General features: G+C 41.5%; 2 protein-coding genes across 11 annotated transcripts in view; one reads left to right on the top strand and one right to left on the bottom strand.

Annotated features, from left to right (window-relative positions):
* MCPH1 (microcephalin 1) overlaps window positions 1-24,640 on the top strand; it is a 714,835-nt gene that overhangs the window by 367,243 nt on the left and 322,952 nt on the right. The gene's annotated exons all lie outside the window — the stretch shown is intronic.
* Window positions 1-24,640, bottom strand: part of ANGPT2 (angiopoietin 2) — a 201,989-nt gene that overhangs the window by 15,442 nt on the left and 161,907 nt on the right. Inside the window, 2 exon segments of the mRNA XM_029595750.1 lie at window positions 174-340; window positions 9,837-9,938. Of these exon segments, the coding sequence (XP_029451610.1) occupies window positions 174-340; window positions 9,837-9,938 (269 nt within the window).

The raw sequence follows: 24,640 nt of genomic DNA, 5'->3' as shown, positions 1-24,640 counted from the left end.
AGAAAAAGATGATTTTCCCAAAATTGTTTGTAATTTGAGGAATGCACAAGATGTTTGTTAAAGGAAAATTTGAACATAGTATTGCAGCATATAGTACTGCAGCCAAACCATATATAATATATTACAATCCAGTGTTCATATGTTTGTAGTTCAGCTATAAAATTTGTACCTACCTGTAGTTTTGTCCTTCACTTTCCAGATAAAATTGTTCATACAGTGAATAGGCTTCATTTCCTTCCCAGTCTTTCAAAAGTATTTTGAGAACATAACGTTGGTGATTAGTCAATTGAGAAACAAATTCATTTCCCAGCCAATACTCTCCAGAAACTTCACCAAATCCCTGTAATCCAAATTATAAATGTAAGTATCTTAATTTCTGTGGAATTGTGACTTTGAGGTTACCACTCTAATAATTTCTAATGTAATGGAATTCAGCCCTGCAGCTACTATAAACATAAGAGATAATATATAGTAATTTTCCATTCAGTAAACAATTTCTTTTCACTGATCATGACCAAGAGAAGTTTCTGTAAACTTTCAGGCCGATACAGAACAGTGCATTTGGACGAGCGTTTTCGACGCGCTAGTTTTACCCCTTATTCAGTAAGGGGCAATAGCGCGTCCAAAACGCACATCCAACCCGCCCCCAAAACTAATAGCGTCCGCAACATGCAAATGCATGTTGATGGCCCTATTAGTTATTCCCACGTGATACAGAAAGTAAAATGTGCAGCCAAACCGCACATTTTACTTTCAGAAATTAACACCTGCCCAAAGGCTGGCATTAATTTCTGCCGGCACCAGGGAAGTGCACAGAAAAGCAGTGTAAAAACTGCTTTTCTGTGCACCCTCCGACTTAATATCATGGCGATATTAAGTCGGAGGCCCCAAAAGTAAAAAAATTAAAAATTGGCCCGCGGGTCAGAAGACGGACGCTCAATTATGCCGGCGTCCGTTTTCCGAACCCGTGGCTGTCAGCGGGTTTGAGAACAGACGCCGGCAAAATTGAGCATCGGCTGTCAAACCCGCTGACAGCCGCCGCTCCTGTCAAAAAGGAGGCGCTAGGGACGCGCTAGTGTCCCTAGCGCCTCCTTTTACCGCGGGCCTTAATTTGCATAGGCCACCCTCCTGAATCGCACACCCAGGAGAGTGGGCTGTGCGCTCGCCGGGAGAGCGGGTGCTCACCCTCTCTCCCGCGTGTTTTTCTGAATCGGCCTGTATGTATAGTAAAATCCAAGAGTTGTCTATAGAAATCATTTCACGGTTATCATGGATTTTGTTTATTCCATGTGTATGTCTGTCTGCATATATCTACATATAGGGAGAGAAATATGTATACAATGATATAATTATCCATATGGTCAATCAATGAAGACTGATTTTATAAAGTCAATGGCATATATGTCACTTTTGAAATAGCAAACATAGGCCATATAAGGAAGGCTGATGTAATTTTGAATGTATATTTTTCATATAGAACAACAATTGAACATTTTCAAGGCTCTACCTTTCCTACTTACTGCAGACATTCCTTGAGATATATGGATTTATCCTTATTTAACTAAGTATCTTCTGTACTTCTCCCATAATTTCATGAATTTTGTTACTGGCCTTGATCCTGCATCCTCTGTTGGGATACTATTTCAACTATCCACCATGCTTTTTATGAAGAAATGCTTTCTTGCATTACTTTTGATTCTTGTCTCCTTTCAATCTTACAATACCAGCTCTGGCCTTTCTTTGATATATCTGAAAAATGTTTTGTCACCTTGCTTTACCTCTTTGTTGATCATCTCTTCCACTCAAGCTTTTGCCATCCTGATTTCTTGACTTATCTCTTTTGGCTTTACCAGATATGCTTCCCTGTGTGTCTCTTTTTGTATTCCTTTGTATTTTCTGAATGTTTATCTTTTTGCCTTTATTTTTTCAACCACCTCTTTAGAGAAGAACCATATAATTTCCTTTTCCTCTTTTATTTATTTACTTTTCTTACATAAAGATTTGTTGCCGTTATAATAGCTTCTTTTCATTTAGCCCACTGTTGTTCCACGTCTCTTATCTCCTAGTCTTTTAGCTCCTCTTCAAGGTACTTCCCTACTTTTTCAAAGTCCTTATTTCTGAAATCCCATTACTTTGATCTTCATGTGACTTTTCTCCATCTTAACTGCTTTATCAAACCATATCATCTGATGATCATTGGCACTCAGATGGGCATCTACCCAGATATTAGAGATACTATTTTCATTCATGAGCCTCAGGTCCAGTAGCACTACTCCCCTCATGGGTTCTGTAAGCATTTATCTAATCGGAGCCTCTTAAAAGGCATCCACAGTTTCCCTACTCTTACAGATTCCACAGCAGGGATTCTCCAGTCCACATTTGGCAGATTAAAATCTCCAATGAGCAACATTCCTCCCTTCTTTCCCACCTTTTGGATGTCTTCAGCCAAATCTCTGTCCTTTTCTTCTGTCTGATTCGGAGACCTGTAGACCCACATCAGTGTAAATGGAAATGCCATCATCTTTTTGAAGAAAACCCACAGCACTTCCTCCCTCTCCCATACCCCCTACATTTCAGTTGATTTAGAGCTATGCCTCCCTGTTTTTGCCCTCTCAATCTTTGCTCAACAGGCTATAGCCCAGGATGACCATTCATCAGATTTGCTGATCTATGTCTCTATATAGCAGCAATATTCACTTGGGTGTCATATTTATTCACTTGGCTATATTTATTTACTGCGTCATATCTATCCACAGTCATATTTACTCACGTTGTCTCATTTACTCACAACTATGTTACTTGATGCAACTGGCTGATATGTACTCACTTTGCTATACAATTATGTTACTTGATGAAACTGTCTGATTTGTAAATATCTCTTTGTACACTTTCTCCCCCCCTTTTCTGATCCTAGTTAATTTTCCCTGTTTTATTGTAACTTTCTCACATACTTATTATTGTTTTACTGTATTTAAAGTTTCAATTGGGAAATTTGTTTATTATGTTACGCTTTACCCTACACACATTGTTAGCTGTAAACCGGGTTGATGTGATATTAGTCATGAAACTCGGTATAACAAAAATAATAAATAAATAATAATAAATAAATAAATATCCAAGTCTGCCATACCATCAAGGCCGAAAATACTGAGAATTTCTTACTTATAATATTAAATGTGGCCTATAAAGAAACTTATATTCCAGCGACCATCATAAAGCACAGGGTCCAGTTTGTCTTGTATAATCATCAGTTGCTTGAAATAGTGGTTATTTGTTTGGGTGGATTGAAGCTCGTGCAAAGTCACAATTATAGAATTCAATGTCCTGCAAAATATAATATGGGCAAAAACTGCACTTATCTGATAGTTGCCACTTGTTGCTGAAGTTCGAAGGCTGTGTGCTCTTGCCCATGTTGTATGCCTGATTAAAGAATACCTTCACCTGTTCGGGCTATGTGCTTGTGCCGATGATTTGCTTGTTCAGATGATACATGTATGGGTGATGGTGTGCTTGCACCTAATGCTGTCAGAACACTTGCTGTCAACACGCCTGACACTGCAGATTTTCAGACGAATCTCCTTCAGGGGAACAGCTGACTTTTCAAATCCTTACATGTTCTGCATACTCAAATCCTACTTATACAACGTGAGTGCAATCGGCTCAGCTCCTCTGCATGTTGTAGTAAAGAACATATTCCTTTGGCATGCCACAATTGGAAGTCCTTGGGGGTAGATTGTTGGTGCTTGAGACAGCTTGTGTTCTTTTGGATTGAAAAGATTCAAACCATTTAAGGACGCTGCCCTCAGTGCCAGTGTTTCCTAATTGCTGAATCAGGAGTTGTGATCAACTTGGTCAAAGGTAGCAAAAGATCTAATAGAAGTACACCCTTTGTCTGCATTAAGAAGAATACTGTTGGTGATAGCCAATAGGACTGATTCAGTTCTGTGACCTTTCATGAAGCTGGATTGGTGAAGGAGTATGATATTCTTGACATGGAAGTCAAGGAAAACACTTTTTCTACTAGTTTGGATAGAAAGGGGAAGCTGGAGACTTTGTGGTAATGATCAGTTATTTTGGATCAGAGCTTAGTTTCTTCAGAATAGACTTGATTGCTTATTAAGTGAGCTTGGTTGGAAGACTTGAGAAAAGATGACATTGAATATGGAGCATAGCTATGGTGCTAAGTCCTGTTTCCATGTTGCAGGTAAATCTGGGAGGAATTGGGTCTAAATAATTTGTAGATTGGATGATTTTTGAAGGATTTTTTCCACCTCTTGGGACATGATAGTTCTAAAGTCAGACAGTGGGATGCTGGAGGGGTTGGGGTGGTCTTGCCAAGGATAAAGAGGTGGATGGAGATGGAAACACATCAGAGGAGTTTTTCATCGCTTTGATTTTATCCAGGACAAATGTTGCAGTCTTCTGCAGGTGTGGTCTCCTGTAGTGTTTGTAGTTATTTCAGTTCTGTTCTAGTTTAAGTGGTTTACTCAGTCTGTGCATAAATAACTCTAATTGTTTGAAGATGTAATCTTTTTTTAGCTTGTAGAATGACTGCTTTATATTTTGTTTGGGTGTTTTTCGTAAAGGTAGAGGTTGTCATCTGTTTTGTGTTTCCACCATGCTCACTCTAGTTGATGAGATTGCTGCTTGAGGAGAAGACCCTTGTGGTATCATGGGCAGTTTCTAGGATTTGGGCTTGAGAAGGGCTAGAGTATTGATAGCTGATGTGAATTTGTCATTCCATTATTGGACCAGGAATTTGGATGAGTCTGTAATAGTTAAGTTTACCAGAATGTTAAGGATGTTTTTTTAAACTGTGATAGAGAACAGGTTTGAATTGGGATGTGAGATTGGGTATATTGTAGCATTGGTCTGGAAGCCCATATCAGGTAGTGGTCTGACCAGGAAATTGGATCCACTGCTATTGTGTTAGGATCAAGGTTAATATTTGCAGAGCAAAATTTAGATCGCGAGAGTGACTATGAAGAGTATCTTGATTAGTTGAGTGAGGCTGAAATCCTCTGTTGCATCGCAAGATAGCTGCATTACTAATGGATGGATTTTTGCATGGTAGTTGAATTCTCTTAATACTATGAGTTTATGGGACATAGTGGCCATGTCACATAGGAATTCAAAGAGTTTCAGAAAGGATTATCTTGTGGGCAGTATATAAGGCCAGTTTTGGCACTTCGCTGCCTTGGAATTTCAAAACAAGCAGTTAACGTTAGTTATATGGATGGTGATCTAGAGACAAGGTGTGGCAATTCCTCCTCCACAGTCCATGGTTCAGGAGATGTATTAGCATCCTGAAGGAAAGTTGGGCGATGGTTACAGTGTCACCCTTTCTCATCCAGGTCTCCTTAAGACACAGGATGTGGACCTTGAATTCTTCAATAAGTCGAGGACATGGTGAGATTTTTTTTTTGCTGATTGTATATTGAGAAGGCCAATTCATAGACAAGAGAGACAACTTTTAGGTTTGGTATAGGTCCTGTGTTGTAGGGTGAAGTTGTTTGGTTAAGGAAGTTCTCCTCTCCCAAATCATCTGTATGAATGGACCTATTGATTAAGAACATAAGAAAATGCCATACTGGGTCAGACCAAGGGTCCATCAAGCCCAGCATCCTGTTTCCAACAGTGGCTAATCCAGGCCATAAGAACCTGGCAAGTACCCAAAAACTAAGTCTATTCCATGTTACCATTGCTAATGGCAGTGGCTATTCTCTAAGTGAACTTAATAGCAGGTAATGGACTTCTCCAATAACTTATCCAATCCTTTTTTAAACACAGCTATACTAACTGCACGAACCACATTCTCTGGCAACAAATTCCAGAGTTTAATTGTGCGTTGAGTAAAAAAGAACTTTCTCCGATTTAAATGTGCCCTATGCTAACTTCATGGAGTGCCCCCTAGCCTTTCTACTATCCAAAAGAGTAAATAACCTATTCACATCTACCCGTTCTAGACCTCTCATAATTTTAAACATCTCTATCATATCTCCCCTCAGCCGTCTCTTCTCCAAGCTGAAAAGTCCTAACCTCTTTATTTCCTCATAGGGGAGCTGTTCCATTCCCCTTATCATTTTGGTAGCCCTTCTCTGTACCTTCTCCATCGCAATTATAACTTTTTTGAGATGCGGCGACCAGAATTGTACACAGTATTCAAGGTGCGGTCTCACCATGGAGCGATACAGAGGCATTATGACATTTTCCGTTTTATTCACCATTCCCTTTCTAATAATTCCCAACATTCTGTGATCTTCTGTTGTGGTTGTATTTCCTGGCCTACCTCTTCCTCCCTTGACTTTGTCTTAAGTGCAGGTTGTTTTGTCTTGTTTATAGGGTGTGTTTAAACTCAGATTGGATGCCAAAGTGGGAGTTACTTGCATTACAAATGGTTCTCTTGACTGCAGGTGTATCCCCCATAATAAGTTGATTCTACTGAGGATTATATACCAGGTAGTAGTTTGAAAATAGTTACTGTTGGAAGGCAATAAGCAGATAGGCAGTGAGTCAGGAGACAAATGTTTGGTGCATTAATACCAAAGTTGGGCACAAAAGACCCTACCCTTTTGTGTGGCCCTTCAGCACTGAGCCCACTAGCAGGAGGACCTGCCTATGATGGCCTCTAAAATGACTCCTGGTGCTGCCACTGATGGTATGGCAGTCTCTGGAGGAGCTGGCTATCCCTCTTTCCAGCCCAGATGTAAATGGAGAGGGATGGGGTCCTAGTGAGCAATGGTGGGGTCTCACTTCTGGTGGCAGCTGCTGCTGCTGCTGCTCTTGGGGCCTGCAACTGTATGATCTTCTAGCCCTAAAGGGGGCCTTCTGGTGCTACCACTGACGGTGGAGGCTTTCCAGCGGAGGAGACAGCCATCCCTCAGTCCTGCCCAGGTGCTTCAGTGGTGGAAGGGGATAGGAGCTTAGTGAGTGATGATGGAGTCTCTCCTCTTCACCTCTGGCTACTCCTGGGGCCTACAGCTGCATAGTGTTCCAGCCCTAAAGGGCCAACAAAGCAGGAGGGTAGGCTATCTAAAAAAAAAAGCCGTGAGGGCAACAAAATGGATTAGACGCCAAATAATGTCCGATTAGAAATTTTATTAATGGAGACGTATTCTTTGAAAGGTGAGCCCGACTCAAGTTGTTTTGCCCCCACACTGGGGCTGCCTCAGGGGCTGTATGTAATGATTCTTTAATGTATATAAGTTCAATCTCATAACATATATTTCCTCTGAGAGTTTTTTAGGTGCATAGGACCAGCGTGTGCCGCCTCCACTCTAATCGCAAAAGAGTGCCAGCCCCTAAGACTCAAAATGTTTGCAATTAGAGACGGCACACACTGGTCCTATACACCTAAAAAACTCTGAGGAAATATGTTATGAGATTGAACTAATATACATTAAAGAATCATTACATACAGCCCCTGAGGCAGCCCCAATGTGGGGGTGAAACTCGGCCTGAGTCGGGCTCACCTTACAAAGAATACGTCTCCATTAATAAAATTTCTAATCAGCCCTAAAGGGGCCTCCTGTTGTTGATGGTGGAGTCTGTGCCCCCTATACTCAGGCCCTGACCAGGCAATCTCCAGATTAAACAACTGTCGAATTGACCGACAAGGACCACCAACAAAGGGTCCCTCCATGTGCCATCCCTAAAGAAAGCACACCTCCCAGCTACAAGGGATCGGGCGCTCTCCATTGCTGGACCTATGCACTGGAACTCATTCCCAACCCACCTCAGACTTGAACCTTGCATCACCAAATTCAGAGCCCAGCTCAAAACCTGGCTATTCAAACAAGCCTTTCCCCAACACCCTTGATGAATATTGAATTGTGATGGATCATGACCTGAATTTGACTATGACCTTGTTCTTATGACATTATAGTTCACTTGTTGTTTGTTCCTATGCTTCTCTGCTCTCCTTATGGTTTTTTGTACCCCTTACCCTTCCCCTGTTACTTGTAATTTCCGTTGCTTTTGTTCCATGTAAACCGAGGTGATGTTTCGACTAACATCGGTATAGAAGACTTTTAATTAAATAAATAAATAAATAAATAAATAAATAAATAAATAAAGTCTTGAACCGGGGGGAAGACTATAGCCACATCCAATCACGGGTGACTTTAGAAGAAACAGCCCTACCTTTTTCCCACCAGGTTTGGAGTCTGGATTTCAAACTGGATTCTAGACTCATCACTGAAGCCCAGGTATTTTCAGTAACTAAATCCACAATCCAACATTTATGCCATTCCCACCACCTTCATCCCTTCCTTGATAGCCTGGCTATTGCACCGGTAATCCAGGCCTGTGTAAACTCTGCCTGGACTACTGCAACTCTTTAAACATTGGCCTGCCCAAAAACTCGATTGCCACCTGCAGCTCATATACAATGCAGTTGCACAAACCATACAAAATGCCAGAAAATTTGACACTCACCCCATTCTACTAGCTACCAATTTTCAAAACCCTGGTTCTGGTTTTCAAGGGCCTCAAAAGCTTGGCACCACCTTATCTGAAGAACCGACTCACACCTTACATTCCCACCTGCCCACTGTGTTCACTACCTCAAGCTTGCTTAGTAGTGCCAGCCCCCAAGACTCAAAACCACCAGAAAAAGAACCTTCACAGACTCAGTTCCCACCCTCTGGAATTCTCTGCCACTTGAAATCAGGCTTGTCCCAGACCTCCTCACTTTTAGGAAGTGACTGAAAACCTGGTTATTCATAGCAGCTTATAGTTTACAGCCTGAACCTGTACTTCTGACCAGATCCCCGATGTTCTACCTTAGTCCAAAGGAACCACATAAACTGCTTATCTACTAGGCCTTTTCCCCTCTATCTTACTGTAAACATTTACCTCACTAGAAATCATGTTATGCTAGAAATCATATGTTATGCTATGCTTGTATATTATAAATTTTCTATTGTTCATAATTAGGTTTACCTCCAGTTCTGGATTTGTCAATAGGCACCCGTTATGCTTGTGCCTAGAGCAGCAAATATTTTACGGCAGCAAGCTGGCTAAGATTTGCTGCCTTCCATCTCTGAGAAATCTTATTTAGCAGAGAATAGCCTACTGCTACCTGTAACTGCCCTTTACAGGAGGTGGGGAGATAAAAAAAAAAAAAAAAAAAAAAAAAAGTGCCTAAGGGTGGCAAAATCAATTATTTTTTGTCTTTTATTACCATCATTTTTAATCACACTATACTTGCTATATTTGTCTTCTATTGATTTGTCTGTAACTCACTGTTGGCTAGATGTCTGTCTGTTCTAATTTTGATGTAACTCTTATGGGGGAAAAGCATGAAAAAAAAGATGAAATTTAAGATACATTTCTTTACACTGGCCTAACAAGGTACCTAATTCTTCAGTCTTTCTTCTTAGAGTGCCATAGAAATATTGTAAATAAATATATACATAATTTTGGCACTGAACGTCATTCAATTTCAGATACTATATGCAACAGCAAAATTGCTAAAACTGCATTGATATGTATTAAATTTATTAGGCTTGTGAAAAATTGCCAATAGAAACAACTATAAATTCCTCAATAAAAGTTACAAATGTTGAACTATAGCAAGATGGTTGACTTTCAGAAAAAAATGTAACTTTCTTTTACAAAACAAACACCACATTTGCACGTCTCTTCTTAGCTAAACAGTTCAAGTTACACTGGCATCTTTTCAGTTAGAAAATAGCTTATTTTAGTGCAAAGAAAAAATAATTTCATCCTGCCTTACTGCCAACTTTGGTTCATGAGTTTATATTGCTCTGAAGTCCTGGTTGTGTATATCTGGAGAACAGTCCAAACAATTAGAGCTTTAAAGACATTATTACCATCTTGTATTCTTTCCATGTTCGATGAAAGTCTACACCTCCGTCTATGCGCCGCTGAATAACAGTCCATCCTCCTCCACTGTTGTCCATGTCACAATATGTCTGCCAATTGTAAATCATATATACAATAATTGCATGCCCTGTGCATACATATTCTACAATATCATTCAACTTATATTTTGTGTATCATGATGTATAACACACATCATTTACTGTTAATATTCTAAACACATTCTGATGAAAAGTTATCCATTAGAGAAAACTAGTGGCACTTAAAACTTTTTATGCATTTTATTTAGATAGTACCTATTTCTGTATGGATGGTTCTATTTTCAAAAGCCTCTGAAAAAATGACATTTATTAACTCAGTTATCAGAATATTTTTGTCAATAACTTTTTATTGATATGAAATATCACTTTTAATTTCAAATTAGTATTTGAAAAAAAAAATTTTGGGGGGGGGTAGTGCAGGGAGTAGGGTAACTTCTGTAGCTCTTTCTCACAATATTTGAGGGACCTTGATCTTTAATGCAATTGTGCCCATATCAGTAAACAATTTTTGTCAAATAATTGTTTGCATGGATAGTGATTTGAACTAAGCTAAAAGCAAGGGCATGAAAAGGAGTGATTATGAAAGAGCAGCTATCTAATAAAATCTATTGTTAAGAACACTATTGGTATAAGAAGCATAGGAGATGTTGGTAGAAAAGGACCATTTCGTCCACCCAGTCTGCCCATTTTTGCCTGACTCTTGTGCTCTCATAGGTTTTGCTTGATGTATGATCTTCTCCTTCCCACCATTAAAAAGATCCCTTTGTATCTATTTCTTGCATGCTTGAATTCTGCCACTCTTTTGGCTCTGAAAACCTTTGCTGGAAGTCTATTTCAGGTGTCTATTACCCTGTTGGTGAAAATGTATTTTTTTCATATTTTTTTTTCGCTTCTGTCCCTTCTTTATCATATGATGACCCCTTTCCCTGGAACTTTTCATTCTATGACAAATGCTGCTTTTTGTTTCTTTATTGAAACCTGCTAGATAAAGGTTTCTATCATTACAAAATGGATTTATAAAAAATAGTCTTTATATATTCATTTTGCTAAAGTGCTATACTAGTAGCAAAATTCACTGGGCTTTTGTCGTCACTATTTGCTTAATCTGGCCTCTAATTGGATCACATTTTAATTACTTCCTTATTGGCCCCATCCAAGAATGAGAGCACTTAAGAAAGTTTTTCAGGATTATAATAATTTTTCTTTGCAGAATTTGTTTAAAAATGTTTTCATTTATATATATTTTCTTACTAAATAGCCTTTAGTGAGTTGCCATTGCTGACTGCTAAAAAAAAAAAGTAATAGTTCAGAGATTTGAAGTCACCCATATATCCTGTTTAGACATAAGATCCATAAAGCATAGTCTTAATATTAAAGCATGATTACTTGCTAAGTTATATATGTACAAAGGTAAAGACTTTATGGAGAATAATATCTCTTAAACAATTGACACATGCTCTGCTGCTTTAAGAAATTTGTTGTGAATGGTGAGCTGGTCAGGCATGGACTCAAAGGAAACTACCTAGAAGTTTAAGAAAAACAACTGTTGAAATGTCACGTAGAGTCGCGACCTGTTTAGCAGCAATGCCTGGAAGCTGTTTAAAGAGAGGAAACAACAGAAGATTTGTCAAAAAGAGAAAACAGGATCCAGGTTTTATGAAAAATAGTAAAAGTGAGACTATGAAAGGAAATAACTGCATCACAGTGTGATGCTAGAGTATAGATGGGAGGAAGGGAATGGCTTTAGGAAATAAGTGACTGGTTCATTTAGACAAAACTAAATGGCTAGATTCTTATAAATTTATTAGGATTAAATGAAATAATTGGAAAAATTCCAATAGCTTATTCTTTTCAAGTGCAAAGATGGCACACAGATCAACTCAGTCAAACCTTAATTTTAGACTAATATAATATTTTCTAAATAGCTTTCTTTAGAATTATTACAGAAAGTTAAGTGGGAGAAAAAGATGAATGACTTAAAAGTAACTCTGCCTCAGCACGTACCAAAAAGAGATAAGTAAAGAAATGACTGTACAGTCTTCTCAAATGTGAGGAATGAGAATCTCACATGGAAGTGATAACTGGAATATTTTGCAAATGGAATAAGATAATAACATTACTGTCTGTGACCCTGCCTGAGCAATTTATTAAAGTAAACCAGTATATGATTTATACACTTGTGTAAAATTCAGGTTATACCCAATGAATATTTTAAGTCACAACATTATATTACACAGCTTACAGATGTCTTAAGGAATGATTAACACCAATGTGTCGAGCTTGTTATACCACTGATAAGAGACCTTAAGAAGAACCGGCATATATGGATCTGTTCTATGTTCTCTGGGCAACATCAGAAATCCTCAATTTTAAAATTACTTATTGTTCATGTTTTATATTATCAAGAATGTCATGAAATCTTGCTCATGAAAAATATATGTAAAAGATGGTGAGATGATATGAAATTTTCTAATTTCAGTAGTATAGCATAGACTAATAATTCTATAAGATTTAGAAACATGAGACTGTTACTTTGTGAGGTTGGGTCATATAATTTGTAGAAAAGCAGGCTACAAATATGTATAGTCAGTGGATTTAAAAAAAATGCAAAGATTAGAAAAGAAGCAGAAATATTCACACACATATCAGAAAGAAATGAAGACAAGCTTCTTGGATTACAAGAAACCATAAAGGTATTTCATGCACGCTTTTGATGAACATGCCACTGCTTGGCTCAAACACCGAATAGCTATACCACAACATGGACATGAAGTTGGATGTCTGTCAGCAATGATGATTGAGTTAGTCTGCCATACCCAGCAAGTTTATGGTTAGTTTATAGATCAACTATAGACAAAAAGGGAAACCAAAATATCTTAAATAGGAAGGCTTTTTTTGATTACGATTTTGAAGTGAATATGAATTCAACTTGCTGAATTAAGATTTTAAGGTGTCGGCAAGTTGACAAACCCTGGAAGAATGGGGCTGAAGTTCTCTTTCAGGTTCTGTTACGTTTTGATAGTCATTACATCAGCAATTTTAAATTGATTACAAATTCCGTCCGGTTTCAGTTTCAACTTGAAAAACCTGAGATCAGTTTGGTACGATTTATGGTATTTTCGCTGTGGGGCTACATAGATAAGTATTCACTAAGAAAGATTTTTCAGAGAATTATTTTAATCAATTGTTTTTTATGTTTGATTTTTCAGTATGAGACTGTTGATTAATAAAACCCCTGATGAACCTTTTTTAAAGTGAAACATCGGCCGTGTCGTGCTTCATTTAGAATTTCATCATCAGGGTTTTGAAACTATTTGAAACTCTTTGATTCACGTTTTCACAAATCTGTTGATTCATTTGAGTATGAGACACAAAAGATATAAGGTGGATGATAGAAAAGACCAGTTGGTTCAGTTTCAGTTAAACACGCCGTCTGGCTTGCTGGCACCTTAAAATCTTAATTCAATAAGTTGAATTCATATTGACTTCAAAATTGTAATCAAAAGTAAGCTTTCACTATTTAAGATATTTTGGTTTCCCTTTTTGTCTGTAGTTAATTCCCTTATGGGTTACCTTGTTGGCTCTGTTGTATTGTAGTTTATAGATCAGACAACAAACTCTTCAGTGGCTGAAATGTGTACAGGATGTTACCCACACAGGGTGTTAGGATCTGAGCTACAGTCACTCACAAAGGAAAAGGAAAGAGCAGCCATCACCCCAGTAATAGCAATAACATAGAGTTTAGAAGGACTATTGAAATTACTATGAATATGCACAGATATTTTACTGAAATAAGACATGATAGTATATCCAATCACAGTGGGGGAAAGCAATTGAAAAAATGTTGAATATATCCTTTGAAAAAGCCATCAACCAGTGCTGTTTCAGGGCTTTTAATTGTAGATAATGATACAATAGTAAAGCCAGGCAAGCAATATAGGTCTGAGAGAAGTATTTTATGTACCCCTTGGGAGGTAAAAAGGTGTTAAGAGGAAAAGAAATAAAACATGCTCAGACCTACTGGCCTTTGCCAAATGAAAGGGGTCATTCTGTTTCCTGTTCTACATTGACATAAAGGTCAGTAAACAAGTGCTAAGTGAAACCTATTTATTAGACTAACTTAATACATTTGTGAATAGCTTTAGAAATTTACAGTATGCTTCCTTCAGGCCAGTGTGGAATGTGCTACAGATGATGCCTTTTCAGTGAGATTTTTCCTGTTGTGAATGGTAATTTAATGCAACATTTAGGTCATAAACAAGATAAAATGGGAACACATGTAAAATGCAAAACAATTATGTACTATAATATAGCCTTCAAGCACATAAAAGCACAACACAGTGTCTGTTTATCAAATCCATTGCCACAGCAGTTTTTGCTTAGGCAGTTCTGTCATATATAGCAAGTAGTTAATGATTTAAAATTTATTGCAGAAACTGTTTAAATAATAAGTGGTTGATAACTCGGGTAGTCTTGGCAGTGTCACTATGAAAGATTTTTACTGAGGGAGTACTATGAAAGCCTTCATTTTTCTTTGATTTTGCTGAGTAGCTTAAATGAAAATATTATATTCCCATCTTTTATTTTCAAGGAAAAACAGATATTTTCTATAATGAGTAGAATCTAGCAAAACTGTGTAGAGTCTGCCGCATGAAGAAAAACTCACGAATCTAAATGTGTATTGTCTAGGGGAACAGAAGAATACCTTCTTTATAATATCGGCAATTAGAATATTAGGTATTAGGAATGGAATGGAAAATGAAACAGAAGATATAATGTCTGTGCATCAATCCATGGTGCGACCTACACCTTAAGTATTGTGTACAGTTCTGGTCGCCCCATATTTAAAAAAAAAAAAAAAGTTTGTCTCCTGATTTTTTGAGTTAGGCCTCTAAATTGGCCCTTTTGAAAACTTACTCAGGTTGAGTTTCTAAATTTAGGCTCCTAGTTTCATTAGTCTCCTAAATTTAGGACCCTAAAAAGTCTGTGGCTACAGGGGTGGAGTTAACATGGGGAAACACAGGTAATTAGCACTGATTTTCAGAACTAGGCACCTAACTTACAGGTCGATACAGTAACGTTCAGTTAAAGATTCCCCGACTGTAACGTGCTGGGAGCGCACAATACAGACGAGTAAGGCCATCCAGCGATACAGTCTCCAGTTTCACGCGTCCTTAGCGCTTCCTAAAATAGACACATAACCCTTTCCGCACCCAGCATGTAAATGAACGAAAAAGCTGTATAATGAAGGAATTAGCTATTCCCCTCCGATACTGTAACGGGCGCTGATACTATCTCCTCAGTAACGTGCTGTTTTGCCGCGGCCTTAACGTGTTAGTTTACCGCCTCCCCCTAGTAGGTGTTAGTGTAGTGTAGTGCCAAAATCGCATGGGAAAGGGAACGGGAAAAGAGAGGTTTTACTTTTATTAAGAACTGTTATAATTTTTTAAACACTGGGGGGGTTCTTTAATTTTCTGGGGGACCTCTCCCCAATCCCACACTTGTCTGCACTGTAACTGATCCACATAATTTAAAGAACATAGGGTAGGCAGCGAGGGGGCAGGGGCAGCGGGATCGGGGGGCGGGTAGGTGGAAAAAAAAACAAACTTTTCTGAGCCATCAGCAGCGACGGTGGGATCCGGGGGTGGGGGTGGGGGGGGTGGGTACGTGTTCGATCGGGCGAGTAGGCAGGTAGGCGACAGCGGCGGCGTGAGCCATCAGTAGCGGCGGCGTGTTCGATCGGGCGGGTGGGTAGGTGAAAAAAAAAAACTTTTCTGAGCAATCAGCAGCGGCAGCGGGATCCGGTGGGGGGGGGGGGGGGGGGGGTACGTGTTCGATCGGGCGAGTAGGCAGGTAGGCAACAGCGGCGGCGGCGCAGCAAAAAAACCCAAAGCGACAAAAGTAACTTACTTTTCTGGGGCAGCGGGATCGGGGGGGGGGGAGGCGGCGTGTTCGGGCGGGCGGGTAGGTGGGGAAAAAAAAAACTTTTCTGAGCCATCAGTAGCCATCAGTAGCTCCCCCGACGAAGACAAAAAGATGGCCGCCTGCACGGGGGAAAGCGTGCAATTGGCCGCTGAGGACGTGACGTCACACCCCGTGACGCCAAACGTCGTGACGTCACGTCTTCAGCGGCTAAATGCACGCTTTCCCCCGTGCAGGCGGCCATCTTCGTCGGGGGAGCTACTGATGGCTCAGATCGAACACGCCGCCTACCCCCCCCCGCCCCCGATGCCGCTGCCCCTGCCCCGCTGCCGCGGAAAAGTAAGTTACTTATGTCGCTTTGGGTTTTTTTTGCTGCGCCGCCGCCGCTGTCACCTACCTGCCTATTCGCCCGATCGAACACGTACCCACCCCCCCCCACCCCGGATCCCGCCGCCGCTGCTGATGGCTCAGAAAAGTTTTTTTTTTTCCTTTGGTTTTTTTTTGCTTGCCGCTGTGTCTCACCTCCTCCCGGAGCAAGACTGCTTTCGTGCCCTGCTCCGGGAGGAGGTGAGACACAGCGGCAAAGCAAAAAAACCAAAGGCAGGAAGTAAGTCGCTTCGCCGCCTCCCGCCTCCCTCCTCCCAGTGCCTGTCATTTCAATGACATTTGAAATGACAGGTACCAGCGCACCCAGGTTACTGTATAGGCGCTGTATTAAGCGCCTATACAGTAAAATGGGTTGCGCGGGCATAACCCTTCCCTAACGCTTCACAGCCTCGGCATGCATTTGCATGCGATTAGAAGAGAGTATCAGGCGCTAGGTCTAGAGAACTGTGCATGCGGGGAGGAAGGGTGCGCCTGACACTGCCGCACTGTTTCTACCGCGGCCTTACTGTATCGACCTGTTACTGGGTCAGTTGTCATTTCACATTAGGGCCTTATCGTGCGCTACAACACCATAATTTGTGTGATAACTAATGTAACACAAAACACGTACACAAATTGAGTATTCAAGTGGGAGGAGTTTGGGCAGAGTAAAATGGAAATGAGGGTCTGCTAGTGCGGCTTGTGATAGAGTAACGCACGCTATCGCAGAGTTTAATGCCAGAAATATACACTTTTCTTTTCTTTTTTTTTTGCAGTATGGTGGAAAAACTATTTATCACAGGGGTGGGCAAGTCCAGTCCTCGAGGGCTGCAAACCAGTCGGGTTTTCAGGATACCCCTAATGAATATGCATGAAATAGATTTGCATACAACTGAGGCAGTGTGTATGCAGGTCTCTCTCATGCATATTCATTAAGGATATCCTGAAAACCCGACTGGTTTGCAGCCCTCGAGGACCGGAATTGCCCACCCCTGATTTATCATGTTCCTGTTGTCGATATGGCGGTATTATCGCAGTGATTATTGCGTGCGATAACGAGGAATTATAACAGGCGCACCTACCAGGTTTTCTTACCTGGTCTAGCTTCCTAAAGCCATAATATTTGTTGCAAGTTTAATTGTTGGGGGATAATGAATGCTTCGGGAGGCAGGCCACAGCTAACAAGCGGAAAAAATACAACCTCAAGAACAGACAAGGCCTGTTCCAAGCCCTCCCAGGGAAGTCCCTGTATCGGAGGCCAAGCCATGGGCCCCACAGCGTTGAGGCCCAGCGCAGCGCCTAGCACACAAGCAGCCACAGTGGAAGAGATACAGGGAGTGCATCTTTCTACCACAAACGTCTTTGCTAGTTATGCCAGAGGACTATGTGGTTTTTCAGGTATCACCTCAACTCTCGGGCTATCCTGGATTTATATGTAGAAATCCGAGGGGATTTGGATCCAATTACTGAAAGGTCCCACACTGTGCTTGGCCTCACCAAACTGTTGGCCACCATGCATTTCATGGCAACCAGCTCCTTCTAAATGACAGTAGGGGTCATGGAGGGAATGTCCCAAACCACTTTTTCACACTGTCTGGACCAGGGTATCATAGCAGTCTCTGACCACATTAATTACTACGTAGCATTTCCTCAGGACTTGATGGACTTGGAGAGGCTTTTATGCCTTCGCAAACTTTTGCAATGTTCTGGGAGCTATTGACTGCACTCACGTGGCCATCATTCCACCCCGTGACAGGGAGGAGATGTACCGCAACAGAAAGCTCTTCCACGCCATCAATGTGCAAGTGCTCTGATACTCGAATACGCATCCTCAACATGGTGTCCAGGTAACTGGGAGCCACGCAAGATTCCTTTATACTTAGGCAATCGGGCCTGTGCGAAAATTTTCAGGACTGCCTGTACAGTGACAGTTGACTCATAAGTAAGAGAGACTCTTCTTTCTATATTCCATCTCTGGCTATGTGTTTGTGGCAAATGGCATGGACATGGGGGGGTGGCTGGGGGGAGGAAAAGCATCGTTGCCATGACAATTGGCTTGCACAGTTACATCTGCAGGCCACTGCCCTAGGGCCTGGCTTTTTCTCCCCATGCTGCAGAGGCCTGCTAATCTTGTGAGGGCAAACAATGCACCAGCCCTAAAGCTTTCAATGTGTTCATTTTCAAAATGGCCCTTTTCCTATCCTCCCATTGGGAGCTATTTAAATCTCACTGGTTAATGACAAGCTTGAAGTGTCCATACTGCTGGTACTGCACAATCACGTGTGGCTAGTTAGTGATGTGTCATGCAGATTGTCAGCCCCAGTTTGTCTTGAGCCTCACTCACCTCAACCAGAAGCAGTGACCTGTGCATGTTGGTGGCCTGGCATATTCCCTGTGTCGGGGATCACAAATTGGTTTTTATGGACGACATATGCAGAGCAGGCGGGACATTTGCAATCACACCATGAGGTACTGTTTTTTTCAGCTAACACAAGGGTGGCAGCTCTTTTGTATTGCTTAAAGGTTGGCAGTCTGCTTCACACCAGTAGCCTTAGCTCAGTTGCGAGGGCCTGGCAAACAATTGTTGAAATACCCAAATGCGATTTAATAATCTAGAAGAGCTGAGCTACTCTTGGCTACTGCTATCCTGCACATATACTGCCCCAGAACAATGTGACATGCACTTAGGCTATGCAGATTGGCCTTTAAGGGTCAGGGAAAGGTACAAGCTACCTTAAACAGTCTTATAGGATGCTGTGGATTGCAAGCCAGATCTGCAAGTAACAAAACAATGATTGATGGCTTAAATCTGTCTTTGCTGCAGGAGATTCTGGGTACAATTCTGGCTTCTCACCCCCGTGGCCACTGCCAACTTGCCGGCAGAGACAAGGTACAACAAGGCCTTATGTGCTACCCGCTGTGTCATCAAATGTATCCTCGGAGTTCTCAAAGTCGATTTCGCTGTTTGGACAAGACCGGGTGGAGCTTTAATGTATACTCCACCCAAAGTTGGAGATATAGTGCTGCTGTTCTGTATCTTCCATTATCTCGCTCTACTCCATGGACTATGAATGGATATAGTTCCGGATCCCACATGAGCCGAGGACAGCATGCTGAGTAGCAGCCAGCTTCAACAAAACATTATACAATGCTACTTTGCCTGATAGGCCTTACCTACCACATCCCCTTCCAGGGAAGGGAGGCCAGTAAACTGTTAACTGCTGCGCTCGCTATCATCTTTCTTTCTCTCTGTCTGGGTCACTGTGTAACAGAAAACACATATGCCTACTGAGGATTCGTCTTGACATTGGAGCCATACAATGTACTGGAAAAGCAGTTGTGAAAGTAAAGATGACATAAAAAATATGTGGCTGCCATAAGGTATTTTGCTTCATAGTAACACTAAGAGGCATGTGTGGCACATGGGTTTGTGAATCACTGCCAACACAGTGTTCATAGTTTGGCCTATCTAGCACCGTGTGGCTTACCGGCCCTCCCCTGTGGACCCCATCTTAGTGCTCACATGTAGAGGAGATAGTACCACAAGTGTGATGCCATCCAGCTAGTCCTTGAACATGGAGAGCTACAGCTCTGGAAATGCTGTAACTATCAAATAGCTCTGAAGCTTAAAGGCATAGCCTAAATGTACAGGTAGACAAAGGTTTCAGTGACAGAGTTCCCATTTTACTGCCTCATTCTTTAGCTGTCATGTGTACATGTGAAGTTATACACCTGTACTGGTTCAGCTTACTGTCAAATGAGCGTGACAAGACAGCTTGACAAGACAGCACTGCATCACCAGTTTTAGAGCCACTGCTGACTGTTTTCCAATTGGATCCAGATTTCCTGGATATGTTGATCCAGTCCTGGTCTTACTCCCCCCTGCATGCAGGTATTGATAGTTTTGGTTTTTCTCAGAAAAGCTATAGGGAATTTTGATGAAATCTCTGCATGTAATTTGTTCCAAACTAGGACTGGATTTACCTGTCCTGAAAATTGGATCCAGTTGGCAATCCTTTTGATGACATCACAGTGCTCTAGTAGCACGCCTTCCCTTATAGCCTTGTGTAAAGGGCCTGTGCTACCTGGTGCCATTTCCACAATGTGCACAGGTCCTTCCAAGTAGTATACTTCTTGGTGGTTGCATGCACCCTGACACACATGCATCTTACTCCACCAGCCTATGCAATTTGTAAATGATAATGTGCAGAACATGAGGGCCCTGGCCATTGTGATCTCATATAGGTTCCATTAGCTTCTAGGTGAACCTACACCAGGATGCACGTCTGGCTCTGTGAAGGCACAGGATTAGGAATCAGATGGTGTCCTGCCTTCACTACTATTTTCCTATGAGCTCGGAGATATCACCGTCACTGTATACTTTCACATGTCTCTAAGAGCACACACATCTCTCCAGAGCAAAGGTTAATGCCATAGAAGCCAATGGTTAAGTGTGTTTTATCCTCCTGCCTTCAAATCACCTGTCTTAGCTACACTTTCAGAGATATTGAGATGTCTGGGTGCTGCAAGGCCCTTGCCCATTATGGCTCACTGATAGTCATGTAGTGCAACTGTATGTACATATGTATGTACCCAGAAAATATGCAGAGTATTTTACTTTGAGCAATAGCTAGTATCTCTTACAGTCCTGGTGCAATCTGTTATCACCCTTAAAGCACATAAGCTGAGTATTCCTGCGCCAAACAGCTTGCAGATAGTTCTGTTTGCAATTTCACTCCACGCATTTCTGTGGTTTAATGGTTGTAGTCCCTTGCTGATCCACATATCTGTCACGACTTGTGGGGAATCAGGAAGAGCTGCTGTTATTTAGGCTGTGCCTCATGTGGTGTAAGTCACTTTTACAGTTAGTGGTGAGCAGGGCAGATGTGCTCCTATATACTCAATGATCTGCTCTGTGAAAAGCGTTAAGGCTAGAGAAACTGAACCTACAAGCTGCTGAACGTATAGGCCTACTGCTTCCAAAGGTATCGTGGTTGGCATGATGGTGTGTTGGTCTCTTGCCAGACATGCATTTAGTGCCACCTAAGACTTTGAGGGGTCCATGTCAGTAGCTCAGACAAAGTAGGTGTCATATATGCCTCTGACAGATGTGTTTTATGTGGCTTGGTATACATAATCAGTGTCACGGAAGTACTCGAACTCATTAGCAGATATGGACAAGCTGCCACACACATCAGTGTTTGATGACAAACATTTCAGGAACATACTTATTGCCCATGTGTAGGTGCACAAAGTGCTGCAGTTAGACCGTACTCAAAAGATAAGTGTGCCATCCCCATAGCGGGCTGCCTTCAGGATCTGGATACTATTTATTTATTTTTATTTATTTAAAGCTTTTCTATACCGGCATTCATGATATAATCATATCATGCCGGTTTACAAAGAACAGGGGGGTGCAATAACTTTGTTCTTTTAACAAGTGCAGAGGAAGCAAAAGTTACAATATAACAGGGTTTTTGAAACTGGGGAAGGAAGAAGAGAAGGAAGGAAGAAGAGAAGAATAGACATGAATAATAGAATCTTTTCAGAAGTAAATTAATTTACATTGTGCGGTAATGTCTCTTTATGTATATTATTTACATAATGCAGTAAAGTCTCTCAATGGATATTAGACTCGGGAAAGGCTTGCTTAAATAGCCAAGTCTTAAGCCTTTTTCTGAATGTTAATAAGCAAGGTTCAAGTCTAAGATCAGGTGGTAAGGTATTCCAAAGAGAGGGGCCCACCGTAGAAAAGGCCCGGTCTCTGAATGCTATATGGTGTGTTGATTTAGTTGGGGGAACGGTCAGGGATCCTTTGTAGGCTTCTCTGATGGGTCTGGATGATGTGTGTAGTTTGAGGGGGATTTGTAGGTTGAGAGGGGCTTGGGAGTGGATGGATTTATGGATGATGGTGATGGACTTGTGTAGGATTCTGTAGTGTATTGGCAGCCAGTGTAGATTTATTAGAATGGGAGAGATGTGGTCTCTTCTTCTGGAATTTGTCAGAATTCTGGCTGCCGCATTCTGGAGCATCTGAAGTGGTTTGATGGATGAGGACGGGAGACCTAGTAAGACAGAGTTGCAATAATCCATCTTGGAGAATATTACGGATTGTAGGACTGTTCGGAAGTCATGAAAGTGTAGGAGTGGTTTCATTCTTTTGATTACCTGCAGCTTGTAGAAGCAGTTCTTGGTTGTGTTGTTAATAAATGTTTTTAAATTCAGATGTTTGTCTATTACTACGCCTAGGTCTCTAGCTTGTGTAACAATGGTGCTGACTGGAGCAATTTGTGGGGAGTTGCTGTTTTCGGGGGTGATGAGGAGGAGTTCCGTTTTGACCGAGTTTAGAATTAGGTTTAGGTTTGCGAGGAGTCAGTTGATCTCTTGGAGGCAGTTTTCCCATTGTTTGAGAGTTTTTGTGATAGATTATTTGATGGGTATCAGAATTTGTACGTCGTCTGCGTATAAGAAATGTTTTAGTTGTAGGTTCGTCAACAGTTGGCATAGAGGAAGAAGGTATATGTTGAATAGAGTTGGGGATAGTGAGGAACCTTGAGGAACTCCTTGTGAGGAATTGTAGCGTGGGGATTCTTTATTGTTGATTTTAACTTTGTAACCTCTGTTACAAAGGAATGTTTTGAACCATGAGTGAGCAGTGCCTGTAATTCCAATGTCCGAAAGGCGGTTAAGGAGGGTGGCATGATTGACAGTGTCAAAGGCTGCCGACATGTCCAATAGAATTAATAGGAAGGACTGTCCTTTGTCCAAGCCCATGATGAGGTGGTCTGTTAGCGATAAGAGTAGGGTTTCAGTGCTTAAAGCCTTGCGGAACCCGTATTGTGTGGGATGTAGTATTTCGTGATCTTTGAGGTAGTTAGAGAGTTGTGAATTGACCAGTTTTTCCAAAATCTTTGCTACAAAAGGCAGGTTGGAGATAGGGCGGAAGTTATTTGGATTCTTGGGATCCAAGTCTGGTTTCTTTAGTAGTGGTTTAAGAGAAGCGGTTTTTAGGGCGTCGGGGAAGATTCCCTGTGATAAGGAACAGTTTATAATGTCCGCTAGTGGTTTGGAGATGGTTTCGGGTATTAGCAGGAGCAGTTTTGACAGTATTAGGTCGAAGGGATGGGTGGAAGGTTTCATTTTCTTTAACAGAGATTGGATCTCTAATGCGGTAGTAGGTTTGAACGAATCCAGTGAGATTTTTTTGTTGAGGAGGTGGTAGGAGCTGGTCAGAGGGGTGGGGCTCGGTGGCAGGAGGGTTAAGAGATTAGTGATTTTACTTTGGAAGAATAGGGCTAGTTCATCGGCTTTGGATTGAGCTTGTTCATTGGGGATGGACGGTGTGTTAGGTTGTGTTAGTTCGGATACGTAGGAGAAGAGGGCTCTGGTGGCGAAGGTAAGGTCGTGAATCTTGAGAGCGTAGAAATCCCTTTTTGCCTTTAGGGTAGAGTTCCTGTAGTGGTGGAGGGCAGTTTTGTAGGTGGAAAGTGTGCTGGGACAAGGGGATTTGCGCTTACTATCTGTAAGCTTACTATCTGTAAGCTCATCCTTACCTTAAGATGAGCTTACTATCTGTAAGCTCATCCTTACCTTACTCTTATTATACAGATCCCTGAGCCATGCCAGTACAGGGGTTCCAGCCAGTCTGTGGAAGTCTGCCTGGTCCCAATCAGCAGCAGCCCTCTAGGCCTCTGCTGTTGGCCTGTGGACATTCTCAACACAATACTCCCTCACTCCTCCTCCCTAATTGTCACACAGCAGCTGATACTCTGTTCCAGCTATCAGCAAGACGACGTCATATTTGGTTTACTGTGAAAGGTACAAATGGTTGGGGACAGTCTTGAGTCATGATACAAGTGAGGGGGTTGAAGATCAAGACTTGTGTGAAAATGACTCTAACTTTCCCTTAATACCACACAAGCTCTATATGTACACAGTATACTGTCACCCAACTAGCTACTGTCCATCTTACAGACCCATGTAAGCAGAATTTAGCTAAGAGTATGTAGTGTGAAGAAGGCAACAAGAGGCAATACAGAAGGTCCTCAGTAATAAACTTCTTCTTTAGCTCTTGCTTTCTTCCTTAGGAACATATACTGAGCGTTCAGTTGTATGGCCTACCCCATATGGTCTTGCCTGCTAAATAAGTGACTACTTGGAATGTGTAAGGGTATTCTAGCATACAAGGTCATGTGGAGGGCAAGCCTTATACCTAGTGAACCGTTAACACAAAAACCACACAATAAAGGAGCCAAACAAGCAGTGTATTTTTCAAAGCAGTGACCACTTTATTAGGGAGTACATGTTGACTGCTGCGACCAGCGTCATAACATTGTGTGTTTGCAGCAGTCTGATCTCGCAGAATCTGGTTCTGCCTGTTCACAGCCCTCCTGAGGCACACTAGCTCTGCCCATATGTGTCAAAGGTGTACCCCATGCCTCCTTTCGAGCTGGTCCAGCTGCTCG

This window comes from Rhinatrema bivittatum, chromosome 3 (genome assembly GCF_901001135.1).
Source record: "Rhinatrema bivittatum chromosome 3, aRhiBiv1.1, whole genome shotgun sequence".
Classification (NCBI taxonomy): Eukaryota; Metazoa; Chordata; class Amphibia; order Gymnophiona; family Rhinatrematidae; genus Rhinatrema; species Rhinatrema bivittatum.
The sequence above is the reverse complement of the archived record's forward strand: the minus strand, read 5'-3'. Positions and strand labels throughout refer to the sequence as shown.